Here is a 19,320-nt window from a genome sequence, read left to right on the forward strand (position 1 = left end):
ATGGAAGCCCGATTTACATTTGCTGATTGAAAAACTACCATGGAAGCAGAAATATGTAGTAGAATAAAAATATTATACACTATGAGCGCTCTGAATATAGGAATTGGCCAGGATGTTGTATAAAAGCAAATAATCGATGAGAGAGAGTCAGGACAAGTATTTGAAATTGATTGGAATGTTTTACTTGTAAGTATGTTGATGATGTATCTCCAATCTTAGTGCACATAAGAATTGACTGATAAGCTTATTTAAAAGGCAGATTTATTGGCCCCATCCCCCAAGATTCCAATTTACTAGGTTTTAAGTAGCCTCAAGAATCTGCATTTAAAATAATATTGGCTACAAGTTTTAAATCGAAAGAGCATTATGTGCATAAGGAAAAAAGTCAGGCCTGCCCAAGTCCCTAAACTTTGCTCACCAGAGCCAACCACTATTCATGTTTTCTTGTGTCTCCTTCCAGAAATGTTCCACACATATAGAGGCCCCGTGAGTAACTTTCTTTTGTTGTTGACAAAGTACAATTGCGAGTACATTATCTTGCTTTTTTCTTTTGGCAATCTATCTTGGATATTATTTTTCTATTTTATATATGGATATATCTTTAGAACAATATTTGCCTAAGTACCATATTTTATTTAACAGTTCCCTAATGATGGACAATAAAAATGTTAACAGTCTTTCATATAACAATAAATAATAATAAAAAATTTGTTCATCTGTCTTTGTCCATGTGTAGGAAAATATTTTAGAAATGCATTCTTTAGATTAAGAGGTGTGTGCATTTTAAATTTAATAGCTGGACTTGGCACTTTGGACACCCTGGGTGATTCTCCCCAGGTGGTTTTATGACCACACCTAATAAAAACTTCCAAGGGGGAAAAACCAAACAGATAGTCATCAGTTACACTTCAGGAGTTTTCCTTTTAACGTCAAAAAATTAGAGATTTTATACAAAAACTCACTGACCATCTTTAAACAGTACAACATTTATTTAGTTGTACATAAATTAAAATTACTTGGATACATGAGGGGAAAACTACGAAGCACAAATACATAATTAACCTTTTATAATATCTTCAAAGAACTGTAAATAATAACATTTTAAACAGGAAATAATACATGTGCTATAATTCTTTATAGCATTCTCTATTATTCTGTTATCAACATGAATATTGCAGGCAGATTTTACCCTATTTTTGTAAAATGAGAACTTCTGTGTGGTAGAAACCACCACTTCCGTAAAAACAGTCAGTCAACAAACAACGGTACAAACTAAAGGTGAGCAGGTTTAACTTAGACATGATACTGAAGCCGGGTCATTGGATAAAAGTTGATATTTATGATTGCATAACCAGCAGTGTGAGCATCAAAATGGATTGGCTAGAGCACCATTCAAAATCTTGAACACTGCCTCTTGTTAATTTTGTGTTGTCAGAACATGAAAGTAATGAAGTTCTGTGTTCAGTTTTAAAACACGTTTTTCCATCTAACCATCCTAATTTTGTCATATATAGATTTAAAGAAAGAGAGAGAGAGAGAGAGAGAGAGAGAGAGAGAGAGAGAGAGAGAGAGAGAGCATTGCCTCAGCACTTCATACTACATTTATCAAAATAGAGAGCTGAGTTCGTTAACAGCAGCCAAAGCTGTAATGGTACTAAATAGGTCATTGTGTTGAACAAAATGGAGTGTGCCATGCCATTTATTAACTAAACTAATTTACAGGCAATTCTCGAATCATTGGAGGTAACATTGAGTGTGTATACTAGCCATGCTCTTGTTTCTCCTTTTCATTAGCTGCCTTTTATTATTACTGTTATTTTCGGGGCCCCTCTCACTGTGCAACCCCTCCCACTAGTCATCAGGGCAGAAAATACTGAAGATGAAACAAAGAAGAAACTTATCTCTATGCAATTACATGTCAACAGCTCTGAAGTGTTTCATAGAGTAAGACACTGAAACCGCTAGCCAAATTAGGCAGGGGGTAGCATTCTGTGTTTCTAATTACTAGTATCATTCCTGCCTCTAATTACCAAGGATAACTGAGAATGGTCTGTACTTACTCTAGATAAATTTGACCCAAGACACTGGGCAATGATGTTAGAGGATTTTTGTGTGTGATGAGCAAATTGTGAGTAGAAATTTAAACAGTTCTAAAATATGTGTAAACAAGTAAGGCAGCCAGAAATTTCAAAATGATTCTGGGAAGAACATTCTGCAATCTGAAAAATCTTTGGCTTAGAAAAATAGAGCTCTCAGATAAAAGAAGAGAATTTGATGTCATGGATTACAGTTATCTTCTGTAGGAAATAGTTCAGGAGACTGTTTTTAAACTGTGTATAGCTCAGCCACTGGAGAGGAGCTGTTTGCTACCACTACTCCAAGGTCAGGTGCACAGACACCCACACCAAGGCGGTTCCGTTTATTACCCTTACAACCTCAGTCTTATATTCTGGATTTGTAACACATTTTACAAATGATTTAACCACCAACTTCATATCAACCCGCAATTAGTTCTCTATTTTATTTACCGAGCATGGGAACTCAGAAAATTTTTTTATAGGCCCCAAATAGTGCTCATAAACAAAGAGGAGGATGATATGAACTAAAGTGCTTGAATCATAGCCCTTGATTCAGAAGTTGTGAGTACAAATACAACTTTCACTAAGGAAATGGTTACTTAGGTTTTGTCTTAAGATTCCGTGTATAACTGGATCTTACTGGATTAGGACTGATGGCAAATGCTTTTCTTGGAGGAAGATTGAGAAATTGTACTCCCGAGCTGCAGAATTCTTTCACAAAAATAGACATTTTTTCTTTAATTGTACTATACGTATTACCTTTGAAATTACAGCCTGCATTTATTTTACAGTGAGAGATCAATGGCTTCCTGTAACAATGAATTTCTGAAACCTAGTCATATTCTTGTGCTTAAAACCCATTTATCTGTGAGCTTCCCAGAAGCATTTAGATATTTTATTGTCACTTTACACAGTGCAGGCAGACCTCAGAGATATTGCGGGTTTGGTTACAGACCACTGCAGCAAAGTGAGAGTCACAATAAAGCAAGTTGCAACCCTTTTGCTGGTGGAGGGTCTTGCCTTCGATTTGTAAAAAACACAATTATCTGTGAAAAGCAATAAAGTGAAGCGCAATATAATGAGGTCTGCCAGTAGTTGGGCTGAAAAGCTTTTATTCCTTGTCTCTGTTTTAAAAAGCTGTATCTAAAACCCTAGTCCCAGTGGATGGCGAAAGAAAACGGTTTTTATGAGGGCATTTCTACCAATTACTAATAGGCTGTCTTGGAAGGACATTGTCACCCCTACAACGCGTGAAGTCCTTAATACCATTCATCACTTCTCCCCAAGTGGAAGAAGGCAGTGCTGCTCTTACATGAAGCAATGATGATGGCATTTACAAATGACAGTGCCAGTGACCGTACAAAAGCATTTTCCCACGATATGTCATTGGCTCCTCACAGCGACCAGGCGAGGTAGGTGTGAGAACCACAAGGAAATCTCACATGAAACATCACGTAACACTACACCTGTGTGCCACCCATGCATTTCTTTCTGGATTGTTCTATAATCTGAATACATGGTTGAATGAGTAAAAAGAGGATTCCTACCAGGTAAAGTAAACCACATATATAGAAGGAAAAATCATATTTTTGTGTGATGTCGTAGATCCACCCTACAAAACAAAAAAGAATATATTCAGTGTAAATTAAAGTCAACAACACAAAGCAAGCACTTATTGTGACTATAAATATGTCTATAATATATGTGTATGTCATTTAATGACTAAAACTTTTCCTCTAGCCCTTTTTAAGTCTGGGCTGTATGAACCAAAGTCCTCAGTACCTGGGGATGAGTGCATTTATCTTCTAAGCCCTGGGGACACTTTTTAAGGCACTATAACAGTAGCCTGCGGAACCCATGCTGGAGAATTCTTCTGCTCATAACCCTCGGGGTAATTCTCAGGCAGGCACAAAGCCAGCAATGAAAAAATGAATCTAATGATTTTGGTTTTTTACAAATATAAATACAAATCTTTCCCAAAATCTTCAAAAAACAGTTCTGAAGAAATTTCTAGTGTATATCAAGAGGCTTACAAGAAGTCAGTTGGGCTTCCTGTCATTCTGAAGTGTATGAGTGTAAACATCCATTTCAGAAAGAATTGCATTTCCCAGGTTCTACAAAATTCATATTTACAGCTATAAAACTTTATACTTACGAAAATTTAAGTTGCCAAATAGATAGCCTTAAATGCCAATTTTATCAGTTCCTTTTAAATAATACTCAAATATTGTAATCTAAAACTTTCGGATAATAATTTTACTGGTCACTCTATAAAATACTACAGTATTTCATTGATTCTAAGATACCACGAATTACATTATTTATTTCTACCTTATGTATCAATAAGAAAGACATATCCTTGTCAATTCAAATATGGCTCAATGTTTTGTAGGACTTTGTAAAATGCATTCTGATTTTAGAGATGTTAAACATGAAAAAAAGTCTCAGAAACTATATGTTTCTTTCCCTTCAGTGATTAATTCTAAGAGTCAGTCACATGCCATGGTCCCCACATAGCCAACAATGCAAACAGAGGATTAAGCCACACACAAAAATTTTATTTATGGTAAAAATGTAAGCATAAGCATTTGCCTTTTCCATTTCAAGTGCATTAATTAGCAAAGGCATCAGAAAAATATAAGTGATTTAATGACCAAACACAGCATTTCATGGCCACATTTCAAAATATGTTTTTAAAAAATATATTACTGTCAAATGAATGCACATATGCAACTTAACCTTCTCCCACCAACAAATAACTACACAAAAGTAACTGTTAAAGGAGGAGCCAGCACCTCTGACTTCCTGGTAGTTCTCCATATCATGTTGTTTACTGTATCTAGTGCACAGTGGATGTGCCTGGATCAGCCATGGTAGTCATAAAGAAAAACAAACACTAACAGCATTAAAAATTATAATTTTTAACCACCCCAAAGCTATGAATTCTGGATATACTTTAAAAGTTAACCAAGTTTTGAGTTTGTCATTTGATTAAAAAAAAGAAAATATCAGACTCTTTCCACGTGGCTTTGTAAAATGCTCTATCGTCTTAATCTCCAATTTGAGACAAGAGGAACAGAAAAGATTAGATATATAATCCGAAAATAATGACTCTGCCTCAGAACTAAATCAGAAAGGCGCACTGACATATGAACAAAACAAAACAAAACAAAACAAATGAACAAACAAAAACTTCTGCTCAGTGTCACCACTTGGCCACCGTGGACCACTGTGAATCATGACCAATGAATGAGTCCTTTGCAGATAACGCAGAGAAGTCTATACATGTAAGTGGAGTATACACACAACGGAACTATCCATAAGCGGCCGTTTAAAAACATCAGTAACTGTAAATGAGGTCCTCATACTCCACTCATCCCAGAGGAAAGATGACCTTGTAATTTTAATAGTTAAATCTTCACTTTTCATATGATCAACTGACAGAACAGAAAATGATGGCTCTAAACAACAAACACTGATAGCTGCAAGGAGTTGCTGAAATACCATTGCTGCTTAGCACAGGCCTCAAAATAGGACAAAATCCTAACTGGCTGGAAAATTAATTTGTTTTTAGTTCAGATGATTTACTTTTTGGGTGAGTGGTTAATCTAAGTTCCAAGGCTCTTTGATGTGTTCTTCCCACCGCTCTCCCTTACTGCCCTGAGCTGACCACGAGCACAAGCCATACTAAATATTTTGAAGTTTCAAACACATTTATCTTGGCTCCTCCTCTGTACATGTACTATTTATTCCCCCTTCTGGAGGGTATAATAATAAACACCGTCATCCTTGGAACATCCTCACACCTCCTTCCCACCACACCAGGCCCCCTCTTGTCTCTGCAGACTACAGAAAACATCTGCTAAGTATCCTATATAATAAAAGCCTAATATGCTAAGTGTGTGGTCGACCAGTCAGCCGTTCAACCAATCAAAGTGTAATATGCTAATGATATATACTAAGGCCACTCAACCGCTCACTATGATATGCACTGACCACCAGGGCAGACGTTCCAACTGGTAGGTTAGCTTGCTGCTGGGGTCTGGCCCAATTGGGACTGAGTGAGATGGGCCAGCCACGCCCTGGAGCCCTCCGTGGTCCCTCTCTGGCTGACCAACTTCCTGCGTCCCTCCCCAGCCCCGATTATGCACCGCTGGGGTCCCTTGGCCTGGCCTGTGCCCTCTTGCAATCCGGGACCCCAGTATTTAAAAGTTACTTTTTTTAAAAGTACACCCAACTTCTCCAAACAACAATACAAATTGGAGGAAAAGTCCCCAATTTTATGTTCGATTAATCCCATAGGTTTCTCCAATCTACCTTTAAGATTTCTTTTTAAATGACTCTGGATCCTTTTATCTTTCTTTGGCACCTCTAGTTTGCACTCAAACTCAGTTCTGAGTCAGATGTAAAGCAAGTCACGAGATTCTGTAGTTGACCACGTGCTTTGACCCAGCACATGTGGACAAAACTCTTCAGAAACCAGAGGTTTCAGACAAGCTGTCCTTAACCATCTCTACCTACAGGTCTAATCCTGGTTTGCAGCCTGGGATCCTTGGCAACTTTGGATCCAACCATCAATTCAAATCAACAGCTTCAAAGTAAAATCTGGTTCCCTATAAAATTACATTTCCTTTTCATCTGAGTTTGTCAAGTGATGAATGACAGCTGTTTTTCTTACTTATTAAATGTTTTCCCAGCTTTTGGTGGAAAACATTGCAAATTGTTATTAGGTGTTATATTTCAAGCAATTGGAGGAAATATGTGTAGCTTCTTGGTCAGTCAAATCTGTTGGCTGAGTTTTGCTACATTTTACACTGGAAAAATTTAGAAAAGTATCTATTATTATTGAACTGAATGCCCAGCAATATTATAAATGAATTAGACCAAGAAATTCATGTGACTAAGTGACATGGTGAAAATATCTGTTCAATGTCTTTGATTATACATTCTTCTCCTTAATGGAACTGTGTGATTGCTACTAAATTGTACCAGAATTTTTGATGCCAGTAGAAACTGCTTTGCAAAACGAAAAACACATTCATTTCCAAACCCATTTTTAAAAGATGATGTGAACAGTAATTTACCTTGTAGCAAATCCAGCTAAGTAATTTCTAGCCCACCTGAAACTTCTAGCAAGATTTTAATGTTATTGAGTCGCTCATATTGCCAGTCACTTCTGAACTACAATGCATAAAGGCTGGGCTTGCATCTCACTGCAGGGTTGGCTTCTTGGCCAGGAAAGTCAATGACTTAGACACAATGCGTTTAGCCAGTGATGTGTTCAGTGTTCCTTAGTGCATTGGTTCGGTGGAAGGAGAAGAAACAAACAAAAAGAAGCAAAGTCCTCTTTAGGCTGCTGGCCTAGAGATGCACATCATAGCATTGATTTTAGAGTCTCCATAGCAGCATGTGACACACCTTCATAGAAGGTTCTGAACCATAAATACATGGTTTCTACCATCGTGGTGAGTCACATTCATCTAGAGCCCACTTCTAGGGAGGAACCTTGAAGCAGGTAGAGATAATGCCTGATGACTAAAGACTGGGTATAACTAACTCCCTGGCTTCTTCTTCATTTTTTAATAATATATGAAGCCTTTTTAAAGATTTTAATTTAATCTTTATTGATTAGAGAGAGAGAAAGAGAAATATCGATCGGTTGCCTCCTGTACCTACCCCAACTGGGGATTGAACCCCTAACCTGGGTATGTGCTCTGACCAGGAATCAAACACACCACCTCTGGTGTATGGGACGACACTCCAACCAACTTAGCCACCCCGACCAGGGGACTCTGCCTGTCTTCTAGTTGCAATTCCTTTTTCTTTCACTCAAGAAAGTGCACTAGAATTCAAATGTGTGAGGACATGATCAGAGGAATAGGACAAGGAAACCAATCTGGCAAATTTTGGTGCTTTAATTAACGTTGATCATGAATTACTTATGCAGCACCTCACAGCTGTGTTGTGATGCTGCTGTTGAAATCTGATGGTCAGTATAAAAATAATCCCAGACTGACCACTGGAAGCAGAAAGTACCTGTGGATCATGCAAAGGACCATCAATGACAGATTCCATTTCCACATACACTATATACGAAGGACCTCCAACAAGAGGGTAGGCGAGCCACAATAACCCTGTCCCCTTAATGGATATTTCAGTTTAACATCTCTGGAAAGTACCATTGGTTGACTGATCCAACACCCAATCCCAGTTCTTTTCTCTTTTCCTTCTTCTTGTACAAAGGCTGAAAAGAAACTACTCCAATTCTCAGTCCCCCTAGAAGCTTAGACTAGCTGTGCGACACAGTTCTGGCCAATTAGATATAAGTAGAAGTCTGCTGGAATTGAGTCTTTCCTTCCTCCCTCCTTCATATTTAAATGAGAATGTTGTGGTGGAGCCCTATCATTTAGTCCCACTATCATCTAGTCCCAGGACTCTAGATTTCTGGTTACATGACACAATTAAATCTCTGTTTAAGCTACCATCGGCAGGGTGTTCTCTTATGGCCAAAGGCTTCCCTAACTGATAGAGAATTCTGTACAATGAGATCAATGAGCAAGTCAAGACTATTCAGCTGGCAATAGTTTGTCACCTAGAAATACTGTGTCTGTGTCTGTGCATAGGCAGAGAAGAGGAGCAGCCTGACCCAGGAGACCCTGTAGATAGCCTTCAAATTTCCGAACGTGATTCTTGGGCCTTAACCTTAGTCACCCAGTTGCCAGTGCTATTAGCCATGCAGCCAAAATTCATGACTTCTTAAACTTCAAATTCTGATGGGGACTTAAATATGGGTGTGTCACCATAAGCCAGGGGTGGGCAAACTTTTTGACTCGAGGGCCACAATGGGTTCTTAAACTGGACGGAAGGCTGGAACAAAAGCATGGATGGAGTGTTTGTGTGAACTAATGTAAATTCAAAGTAAACATCATTACATAAAAGGGTACAGTCTTTTATTTCAATAGTTTTATTCATTTCAAACGGGCCAGATCCAGCCCGCAGGCCGTAGTTTGCCCACGGCTGCCATAAGCCTTCCATCAGTGGGTTCCTAGGACAGGCAATAACTGTAGGATATATACAAAGAGGCGGAAGGAAGGGAGGGGGAAGGAAGGGATGGGGAAGGTTTTGTCCGGTACCCATGGGTTCCCTATCCACTGGGAAGAGGTATTCCTGCAGAGGATGTGAGCAGGGACATGTGAACAGTTGAGGCTCTACCGGGTTAGTTTATAACACTGCTCACAACCTCTGGCAGCTATGATAATTGCCGCCAGCCCTGGCCTGGTCACCGTGATGGCATTCTCCAGACATTTGGCCTCAGTCCCTGACTTCAATCCTTAGACACAGAGTAGACCCTGTCATCTTTCCCCAGTACCTGGCCTCTTGGGGATTGAGTCTACCTTCCCAACCCTTATGTGCCTTTCCACAAAGTGTAAACCCTCCCCATAAGAGGCTGCAGAGAGGTACTTGGCCTGGCATAGGACTTCTGGTATGCCTGTTGCAAAAAGCAAACTTTCTGTTGAACTGAGGTGAATACATGTGAGAGAACTTATGTTAGATGTCTGGCAACTAAACCTGAGGTAAGCAGAATGCTCCAACTCTTCCCAAATGCCCAAGTCTCAATCCCTGGAACCTGTGAATGTTACCTTAGGTGACAAAGGGGATTTTGCTGATGCAATTATGTTAAAGGCTTTGAGGTGGGGGATTATCCTGGATGATCTGCTGGACCCAGTGTAATCATAGGTGTCTTCATAAGTAAAAGAAGGAGGCAGGAGAGTCAGAATCAGAGAGAGATGAGAAGATGTTGTGCTGCTGGCTTAGAGGTTGGAAGAAGGAACCAGGGGCCAAAAAAGCAGGCAGCCTCCAGAAGCTGTATAAGGCAACGGATTCCTCCTTAGTTCTGCTGACACCTTGATTTTAACCCATTGTGATCCAATTTAGCCTGACCTCTACAACTGTAAGATCATAAATCTGTACTGTTTGAAGCCACTACGTTCAAGGCAATTTATTCCAGCAGCAATAGAAAATTACTACAGGGCTAGATCCAGCCCATAGATGTGTTCTGTTGGATTTACACTCTTTTGAAAATCTGGAAATGTCACCTAAGTGTCCCAGTCTTAGTTTCTCTTGGGAGACCTCCCCCCACCTCCCCCCAACAATAGAAGATCAGACAATAGTTCTCCATATCGCTTGGTGACAGAAATCAGCTGGAGCTGGGGAGAGGCTGCCCCCTTCAGTCCTGGCGGGGCTCTGCACTATCCTGTTGTCTATCCATGTGACCGCTGGCAGCTTACTTTGTAGATAAGGATCAAAAGTTCATGTGCATTCTACATGAAAGAATGACCTTTACCTTGCTGAAATGTATACGTGAGAAATTTGGGGGCAGGAATGAAAAGGAGTAAGAGGCATGTACACAAATGGAAACTTCCTTCTTATTTACCTTGGACTTCATAACATCGATGAGAACACAACCTAACAATCTACATGCACTCTAAGCTTTAAAACCTTGTATGGTTGCCTGACCAGAGTGGCTCAGTGGTTGAGTCGACCTATGAACCAGGAGGTCTGGGTTCGATTCCCCATCAGGGCACATGCCTGGGTTGTGGGCTCAATCACCAGTAGGGGGCATGCAGGAGGCAGCTAATCAATGATTCTCTCTCATCATTGATGTTTCTATCTCTCTCTCCCTCTACCTTCCTCTCCGAAATCAATAAAAAAATAAAAGTAAAATGAAATAAAATAAAACCTTGTGCAATTACCTGCAAACGGTGGTCCCAGCAATGCAGAGATGCCATTAGCACAGATGATGATGCCATAGGCATTGGCCAGGTGCTCAATCCCCACCAAGTCTTCAGTCACTACGGGCATCAGGGAGAAGTAACCGCTGGAAAAGCCTATCAGAGCGCAGATGACCGCCAGGCTGGCATATGTGTGCATCAGTGGCAGAAGGAAAATACTGAGCACAAGGGTGAAGTTGGCCATCAGGAAGACATTCCAGACGCTGATGCAGGGCAAGTCCGCCACGATGCCCAGGATCACTTTTCCAAAGATATGAACTATTGCTATAATTGACGTCAGAGGGAAAACGTCGTTTTGCTCTGATAAATTATACAAATTGACTATTTCTGGGAGGTGAATGAAAGGGATGACAAAACTGCTGTATGCAAACAGAGCCCAGAAAATAAAGGCTACAAACACCCTATTAGTAAAGAGTGAGGCTGCTCCAAAATAGCCGGAGTACCATTCCTGGAAGCCCTTCCTGACCCTGAGGGTCAGCTGGCTCACCATCTTCAGCATCCGAAAGGCGTACATGTTCTTCCTGTGCCCGACCTCCTCGGGGCACGCCTGGTCTGCAAGGTCACCCACGGTCTCCTCGCGCCCGGGACTGTCCTCCTTTTCGCCTGCCGTGCCCAGCTGTCCACTAGACTTAACCGATTCCGTGGAGTGGGCAGGGGGGACTTGCGGATCTCTCCCTGCTGGGTCCTTTCCCTCCTTCCCAGGAGAGAGGGGCCTCATGAGCGCCCCGCAAACACACAGGTTTAAGGAGACGGCGCCTTGGATGAACATCGCGTTCCGCCACCCATACTCCGCGCACAGATACTTCAGCAAGACCGTCATGAGGAAGGTGCCAAAGCCGGTCCCCGTGGTGCTGAGGCCCTGGGCAAGGGCGCGCCTTTTCTGAAAGTATCTGCCCACCATGACCACGGCCGGCAGGTAGGCCATCCCGCTCCCAAAGCCTGCGCAGTTGAAAGGGGAAGAAAAAGCACACAGCTCAACATAAATGGCCATCTCCAGAACTGGCAGCATTTGAAGATCATCCGCATTGCATTATCCTTGTCTCTATGCTATTTAAAGACATCAACTAATACTTGTTAAAAAATAGCTTAGTGGGTAAGTACCAAGAGGGTCATCCCCAAAGTTTCTAGCCCATCAGTTCCCCCAACGAAAGGTGGAATGACTGGTTGCTGTGATGCACACTGACCACCAGGGGGCAGATACTCAATGCAGGAGCTGCCCCATGGTAGTCAGTGTGCTCCCACAGGGGGAGAACTGCTCAGCCACAAGCCAGTCTGATGGCTGGTGAGAGCAGCAGTGGTGGTGGGAGACTCTTCCATCTCTGCGGCAAAACTAAGGATGTCCCACTGACGGTTCAGGCCCACTCCGCAGTTGGACATCCCCCAAGGGCTCCTGGACTGTGAGGGGCACAGGCCGGGCTAAGGGACCCCCACCTGAATGCACGAATTTTGTGCACTGGGCCTCTAGTATAGTATAAAAGAGACTCTAACCAATATCACATGTCAAGGTTGAAGACTCCCCAGTTCAGCATCATTTAAGAGTTTCAGAATTACTTGAATTTGGAAGGAGACCAGAGCAATCATACATGAAAATACAATCGAAATTACTAGTAATTGAGTGCCCATGATAGGCCAGTTGCTTTACAGGCTTTATCTGATTTAATTTTCAAAATAACTCTGAAAGCTAGCTGTGGTTATAAAAGGGGGCGTTGAACCTCATAGAGCAGTGATGGCAAACCTATGACACGCATGTCAGAGGTGACACACGAACTCATTTTTTTGGTTGATTTCTCTTTGTTAAATGGCATTTAAATATATAAAATAAATATCAAAAATATAAGTCTTTGTTTTACTATGGTTGCAAATATCAAAAAATTTCTATATGTGACACGGCACCAGGGTTAAATTAGGGTTTTTCAAAATGCTGACACACTGAGCTTTAAAGGTTCACCATCACTGTCATAGAGATTAAGTTACTTTCCCAAGACCCCTTAGCTGGTAATTGAAGAATCCAGACCCAACGTCAGAGCCTTTCTCCTGCCCACGCTGCCTCTCACCCTACACTGCTCATCCCCTAGTGGCCAGTAGGTAGCTGCAGAAGGATTTTGATTATTTGTGTGCATTGCTTATAACCTGACCTCTTCTCCCCTTTTGCTAGACTACAAGCTCCATGAGGGTAGGGATGTGTTTGGTTCACTGATGAGCCTAGAGCCCTCTCTCTAGAGTGCTCTGTGTGTCTAGATTCAATGCCTGGCATTGTTATAACAAAAAAAAATGAAATAAAGTTCTATGGGAAGATAAATAGTCACATTTAAAAATAATAGCTACCTTTTTCATTGGAGATTAATTTTATACTTCCACAGTTAAGGTACAAAAATCTCAGCTGCAAAATAAGTGTATCAGTGGTCACTATGGAAAAAATTATTTGTTAAAGAACCAAGAAATTATTTGATATTAAATATTGTGGCACAGAATTATTGTCCTCCTCCATAATGTTTTGAAAGCAAATCCTGAATATGTCATTTTCATGTGCAAAGATTTTTAGTATAAGTCTCTAAATATTTATTATGATTCAACAATGTAATCTTATCATTATCTATCTGAAAAACGAGCAATTCTTTAATATCATGAAATATCCAGAAGGTTTCCATACTTACATTTGTCTCATAAATGAGTATATTCTTTAAAAACTTAATTGGTTAAGTCAGGACCTAGTAAGACCTACACATTGCTATTTGTTGATTTGTATTTTAAGCTTCTTCCATAATTAGCACAATTATTACATGAACTTATAGGACAGGACTTGGGATGGTTATTCTGGCTTAAGCCATGCATCAGTCAAAGCTCTGCAAATGTCCTGCCCTGTGAAGGACCCTGGAACAATTACTCACCGCACTTAGGTTTAGAGGATGGACTTATAGCCCAAGAGGTGGGTGGAGGAAGGAGGCTTAGAAGGGAGAGAATGTCCTGTGGTTCAGGTCTGTGTGGTGGGAGGAAAGGTGTCTTCAGAGCCAGGTGTAAGATAAGGGAGCTCTAGCAAAATTGAAGAAATTTGTCCAGAATCCCTTAGCTAAGTAAAATTGCTCAAACAGACATTAATTTTCTGCTTAGTAAGAGAATACTCCTACGCAATTTTAATTGCCTAGGTGTTAAAAATAAAAATGCAGCCAGACTCAGTGGTTATTGGCTCAATCCCAAGTAGGGGGCATGCAAGAGGCAGTCCATCGATGTTCCTCCCTCATCCATGTTTTTCTCTCTCTCTCTCCCTCTCCCTTCCTCTCTCTCTAAAAACAATAAAAACATTTTTTTTTTAAAAAAGATACAAAACAGACTCTCATAGCCAGTTAGCCTGGAGGTCAAATCACCCCCGGTATTGCCGACAACAATCAAGGCTTAACTACAACAAGACTGCGCACAAAGACCACTAGGGGGTGCACCAAGAAAGCATAAAAAATGCGGAGACAAAGAAACAGGACAAAACTGTCAATGGAGGATATTGAGTTCAGAACCACACTTTTAAGGTCTCTTAAGAACTGTCTAGAAGCCGCCGATAAATGTAGTGAGATCCTCAAGAAATCTAATGAGACCCTCAATGTTATGATAAAGAACCAACTAGAAATTAAGCATACACGGACTGAAATAATGAATACTATACAGATTCCCAACAGCAGACCAGAGGAGCGCAAGAATCAAGTCAAAGATTTGAAATGCGAAGAAGCAAAAAACACCCAACCAGAAAAGCAAAATGAAAAAAGAATCCGAAAATACGAAGATAGTGTAAGGAGCCTCTGGGACAGCTTCAAGTGTACCAACATCAGAATTATAGGGGTGCCAGAAGATGAGAGAGAGCAAGATATTGAAAACCTATTTGAAGAAATAATGACAGAAAACTTCCCCCACCTGGTGAAAGAAATAGACTTACAGGTCCAGGAAGCGCAGAGAACCCCAAACAAAAGGAATCCAAAGAGGACCACACCAAGACACATCATAATTAAAATGCCAAGAGCAAAAGACAAAGAGAGAATCTTAAAAGCAGCAAGAGAAAGAAACTCAGTTACCTATAAGGGAATACCCATACGACTGTCAGCTGATTTCTCAACAGAAACTTTGCAGGCCAGAAGGGAATGGCAAGAAATATTCAAAGTGATGAATACCAAGAACCTACAACCAAGATTACTTTATCCAGCAAAGCTATCATTCAGAATTGAAGGTCAGATAAAGAGCTTCACAGATAAGGAAAAGCTAAAGGAGTTCATCACCACCAAACCAGTATTATATGAAATGCTGAAAGGTATCCTTTAAGAAGAAAAAGAAGAAGAAAAAGGTAAAGATACAAATTATGAACAACAAACATGCATCTATCAACAAGTGAATCTAAGAATCAAGTGAATAAATAATCTGGTGATCATAATAGAATCAGGGACATAGAAAAAAAAAAGATACAAAACAATCTGTCTGAAATGCTTTTAGGAATGAAGGATACCAACAAAGTTTCTTTCAAACACAAAGTGTACAGCGATATAAATATATATCAATCACTTGCTTTTTGCAGTATATTTTTACATCTAACTTTTTTCTTATAAAGGGGCTAGATTGCCAAGCATCTTCAACATGCCCCACTAATGACAGCCCAACAGCATTTGGCTCATTTTAATCTAACTGAGTTAGTTAATTTTTTTCACTTAACTACAGATATATATATATATATGGGAGGGGGAGGTGGGTGAATGTATTTTCAGAGACTCTTTCTTTGGGTCTTTCCTGTATAAAAAATGGGAGCAATAAAGTGTCTCAAGAAATACTTTTCTTTCAAAGCCTTCTAATTTTCTTCCTACTTCTTTGGATCTATAAACATTCATTGAATAAATAAATGGATGAATGAATGAATGAATGAATGAATGAATAGATATTTGAGGATCAATACGCAATTAACTGCAAGAAATAAAATTCCATTTAAACAAAGAATGTAACAGAAATCTCTAAATGATGAGAATACGTCTCAAGTCCTGGCTATTAGAATCAAGTCATAGTCCATATAACCAAACACCACCAGATCAATTTCACAGGGAGGCCCACATGTCTGCTCAGAGACCCCAGTGTGTCTCAGTCTCAGCAGAAACAGTGTTCATCTCCTTACCTATACTACAAAAATCCCGTTCGAGCTCTATTCATTGGACTGTTATGAGGAAAAGTTTCTAAAAAAAAGTCTGTAGTCAAAAAGAAAGTCAGCTGGATCTGGTTCATTTAAGAACAACTGTACCAGAAAGAAACTACTTCTTATCCGTGTGAATCCTGCTACCTGTTGATAAAGGAAATGATGGCTGGGAAGATATTTGTCTGAACGAATATGCAAACCGTGCTGCTTGGCAGCCAATTTTTACCTCTCCCCTGGGGACTACCACTCTAACTGTGCTCTAGATTTGCTTCTTAGGTCTCTACATGTAGATGGGTTTTGCTGCTACGTCATTAATTTGAACAGGGCTGAAAGCAAAAATGATTATTCTGTGATTCATGCTTAATTCTGCAGTTTTTAAATGAGAATGTTATTAATTTCCTGAATATTTCACCTACATCCGTATTTTTACCCCCCCCCCCCCCCTTTCCTGTACTTATAAGAGAAAGCATAGCGCTTAGAACCAGGTATGGAAAATTTAATTAAATTCTATTAGTGAGTGCCCTGACTGGTGTTGCTCAATGGGTAGAGTGTCTGCCTGTGACACCAAAGGGTTGTGGGTTCACCTCCTGGGCCCAGTTGGGGTGTTTCTTCCTTCCTTCCTCCCTTTCCTCCCTCCCTCTCTCAATCCCTCCCTCCTTTCCTCTCTCTATAAAAAAAATTCTATTAGACCAAGTACAGTTGTTAGGTTGTTCTGGCATACTTAAGGCATACTTAATATATTAAAAAGTATTTCCTGGAGGATAAAATGGGAGAGGGGGGGCCATGGAGGAGACAGAAAGACAAAATACTTTAATGGGTCTCTTTACTGCACAATAAAATTCATTGCCAAAATGCCCAATCAAAACATTTAATGTCAAATTAAAATAAAATCGATATGCTTACCAGCTGTCACTCCAAAGGTAATAAAGAGATAATGAACGTTGGCAGCATAGGCACTCAGTACCCAGCCCAGTGAGTTCACGAGTCCTCCAATGATCGCTGTCCCACGGCAGCCACAGGTGTTAATGAACAAGCCGATGAAAGGTCCTGCCGCAGAACATGGACAAGGGAATTGTCTAAAAGCATTTTATTTCCCTGCTTTCTTAGTAAACCCTCATATAAAGGCAAAGAATAAAACTTTTCTAGGTCTGTTAAATAAAACAACCCCACTGCTTTATGTATGTATTTATTCTTTTTTTTGTTTAGCAAAAGAAAATAACCAAATTTAATGCATACATATGTATGGAAATCCCGCATACACGAGAGAGTCAGAGACCCCACCTGACATGAGAGGTTCAGACAGAAAGGGGAATCTAGGTATATGACATTCTGAGTAGGGGTGAGGTAATGCACCTCGGGGACTTCAAAGGGTCAAACCCCATGGCTTTATACGAAAAAAGGCTTCTTGCATGCAAAGATGGGTTTTAATAATTTCACTGTGAGCACAAGGTTCTAGGAGTCCAAGGAAGGTAGACCTGAAATAGATACATTGGCTCATTCTCTTCACACAGCAGAAGTCCTAAACTGATGTGGGGGCTCTATCCAGCCTGTCATTGCATTTTGTTTATCCCAAACAACAAGAAACGCTTAGCTGACTGTGTACCCAAATATGTTTTAAAATGTGTTGAATAATTGGTCACATTTAAAATGAAGAGAATTTAAAAAAAAATTCAGTGGCCGCACATTATCTTCCCACACAGCTCAAATCAGCTGGAGCTGTGCAGTAGCTGGTCCCTTTAGCTGCATCACACCCTCTCTAGTTTGCCGCAGTCTCCACTTTCTCCTTAGTTTTATATCTGGCCTCCTGCTCTCATTTACATGAACTGTTTGGCTTCTGTGCACATTTCAGTTTTTGACTCCAGACCTAAAGGGAGTACAGGAAGGGGGTTCTCAGGACTCCCAGGCTTCAGGCAAAGAACCTATAGCCTGTTGTCACGAGGACACCAGATGCAAGCCAAGCTGAAAAGGACTCCTCAGACTGGACTCATCAGGCTAGGCATTTATCACACCATGTGGAGATTCAGGAAAACACTCGTTATGCAAGATGTCCCAATGCTCACATTCTGATTGCTTACTTTACTATAATGCTCTAGTTTTTGTCAACCCTCTTTGTTTTCTTCCTGATTTTGTGGTAATTTCGGATGTCACTGAAGAAGCCTAATGCTTGTCTTGTAATCAATGATTCTTTGTCCATATAGCAATCCAGATTTTAGCAATACAGTACAGTATGAAGCCATACTCAACATTCAGTAAGATGGCACGTTTTAAACATCATCTTATTTTTTATCATTATTATCTTACATAGTTTCATAACTGTACTCAGGTGGGACTATGCAGGTTAAAAACTTGTTGAACTCTAAGGAGCTTCCCCTTTTAGCCCAAACTGAAAAACGCCCTGTTGAGTTCTAACTATATTCATGTGCATATTTGGGTACACAGTCAGCTAAGAGTTTTTGTTGTTGTTATTTTGATCTAACTGTTTTGAGAGGGCCTAATTCTAAAAATTATGAAGGTAAAGACTTATTCACTTAAGCCTATCATATTACAGAAAATAATTCAGTAGATAAATCTCTCAGAATAGATTTAATATAGTAAATATATTCTAGATAAATATACTTTTATAGGTATTATACAATAAGCACATTATACAAATATGTAAACTAAGCATATCGATAAACATCTGGGGGAATTATTGGGAACAACTGAAATTCAAAGTTTAAGATATTTCTTTGATTTCTTTACAAATATTTTTATTTTTCTAAACCCGTGGTCATTTCACTACTTGAATCCAAATGAACGACTAAAAAGATAAAAATGCATGACTCATGGCTTTGCTGTTAATAGGCCTTTTAGGATCTGAAAGGCCAACAGATCACAGTGCAGTAGCATGAACATGTTTTCTACATTACAGGAAGGCCCAGAAGCAAGTATTTCTGCCTGCTTATGAAACTTGTGTGAAGAAAGCATTTGAAGAAAAAGGGGGAGAAATTCCCAAGTGCAGATATTCCTGTCTACAGGAATATTACATATCAAAAAGCAATACGAATTGCTTTACTGATAGGAACGTTAGTTAATAATGGTGTCTGGCTTTTGGTTCATCAACTCTTGCCCCATTCATTTATGATTTGCAGACGGGCAAAGTCAGACCCAGAAATGCCATGAGTGACTCCTCCACAGTTACAAACTATAGATACGCCAGGCCCAAGCGTTCTGACTGTTCTGTTTTCTAACCATTGCTTATTGATGGCCAGCGGCATCTCTAAGCTTTAACTGCTATTTCAACAAGATGAGAAGAACT

The 19,320-nt window shown here is 40.0% G+C and overlaps 1 protein-coding gene across 2 annotated transcripts in view; it reads right to left on the minus strand.

Moving 5' to 3' along the window:
- Window positions 1–970: 970 nt before the first annotated feature.
- Window positions 971–19,320, minus strand: part of SLC16A14 (solute carrier family 16 member 14) — a 30,899-nt gene continuing 12,549 nt past the window's right edge. For both annotated transcript variants that reach the window (XM_059703446.1, XM_059703445.1), the window contains 3 exons: window positions 16,926–17,069; window positions 10,832–11,809; window positions 971–3,690 (listed from right to left, as the gene is read on the minus strand). In XM_059703446.1, the coding sequence (XP_059559429.1) occupies window positions 3,539–3,690; window positions 10,832–11,809; window positions 16,926–17,069 (1,274 nt within the window). In that variant the 3' untranslated portion in view covers window positions 971–3,538. The remainder of the gene's footprint in view (window positions 3,691–10,831; window positions 11,810–16,925; window positions 17,070–19,320) is intronic.

This window comes from Myotis daubentonii, chromosome 7 (genome assembly GCF_963259705.1).
Source record: "Myotis daubentonii chromosome 7, mMyoDau2.1, whole genome shotgun sequence".
In the NCBI taxonomy this organism is placed as follows: domain Eukaryota; kingdom Metazoa; phylum Chordata; class Mammalia; order Chiroptera; family Vespertilionidae; genus Myotis; species Myotis daubentonii.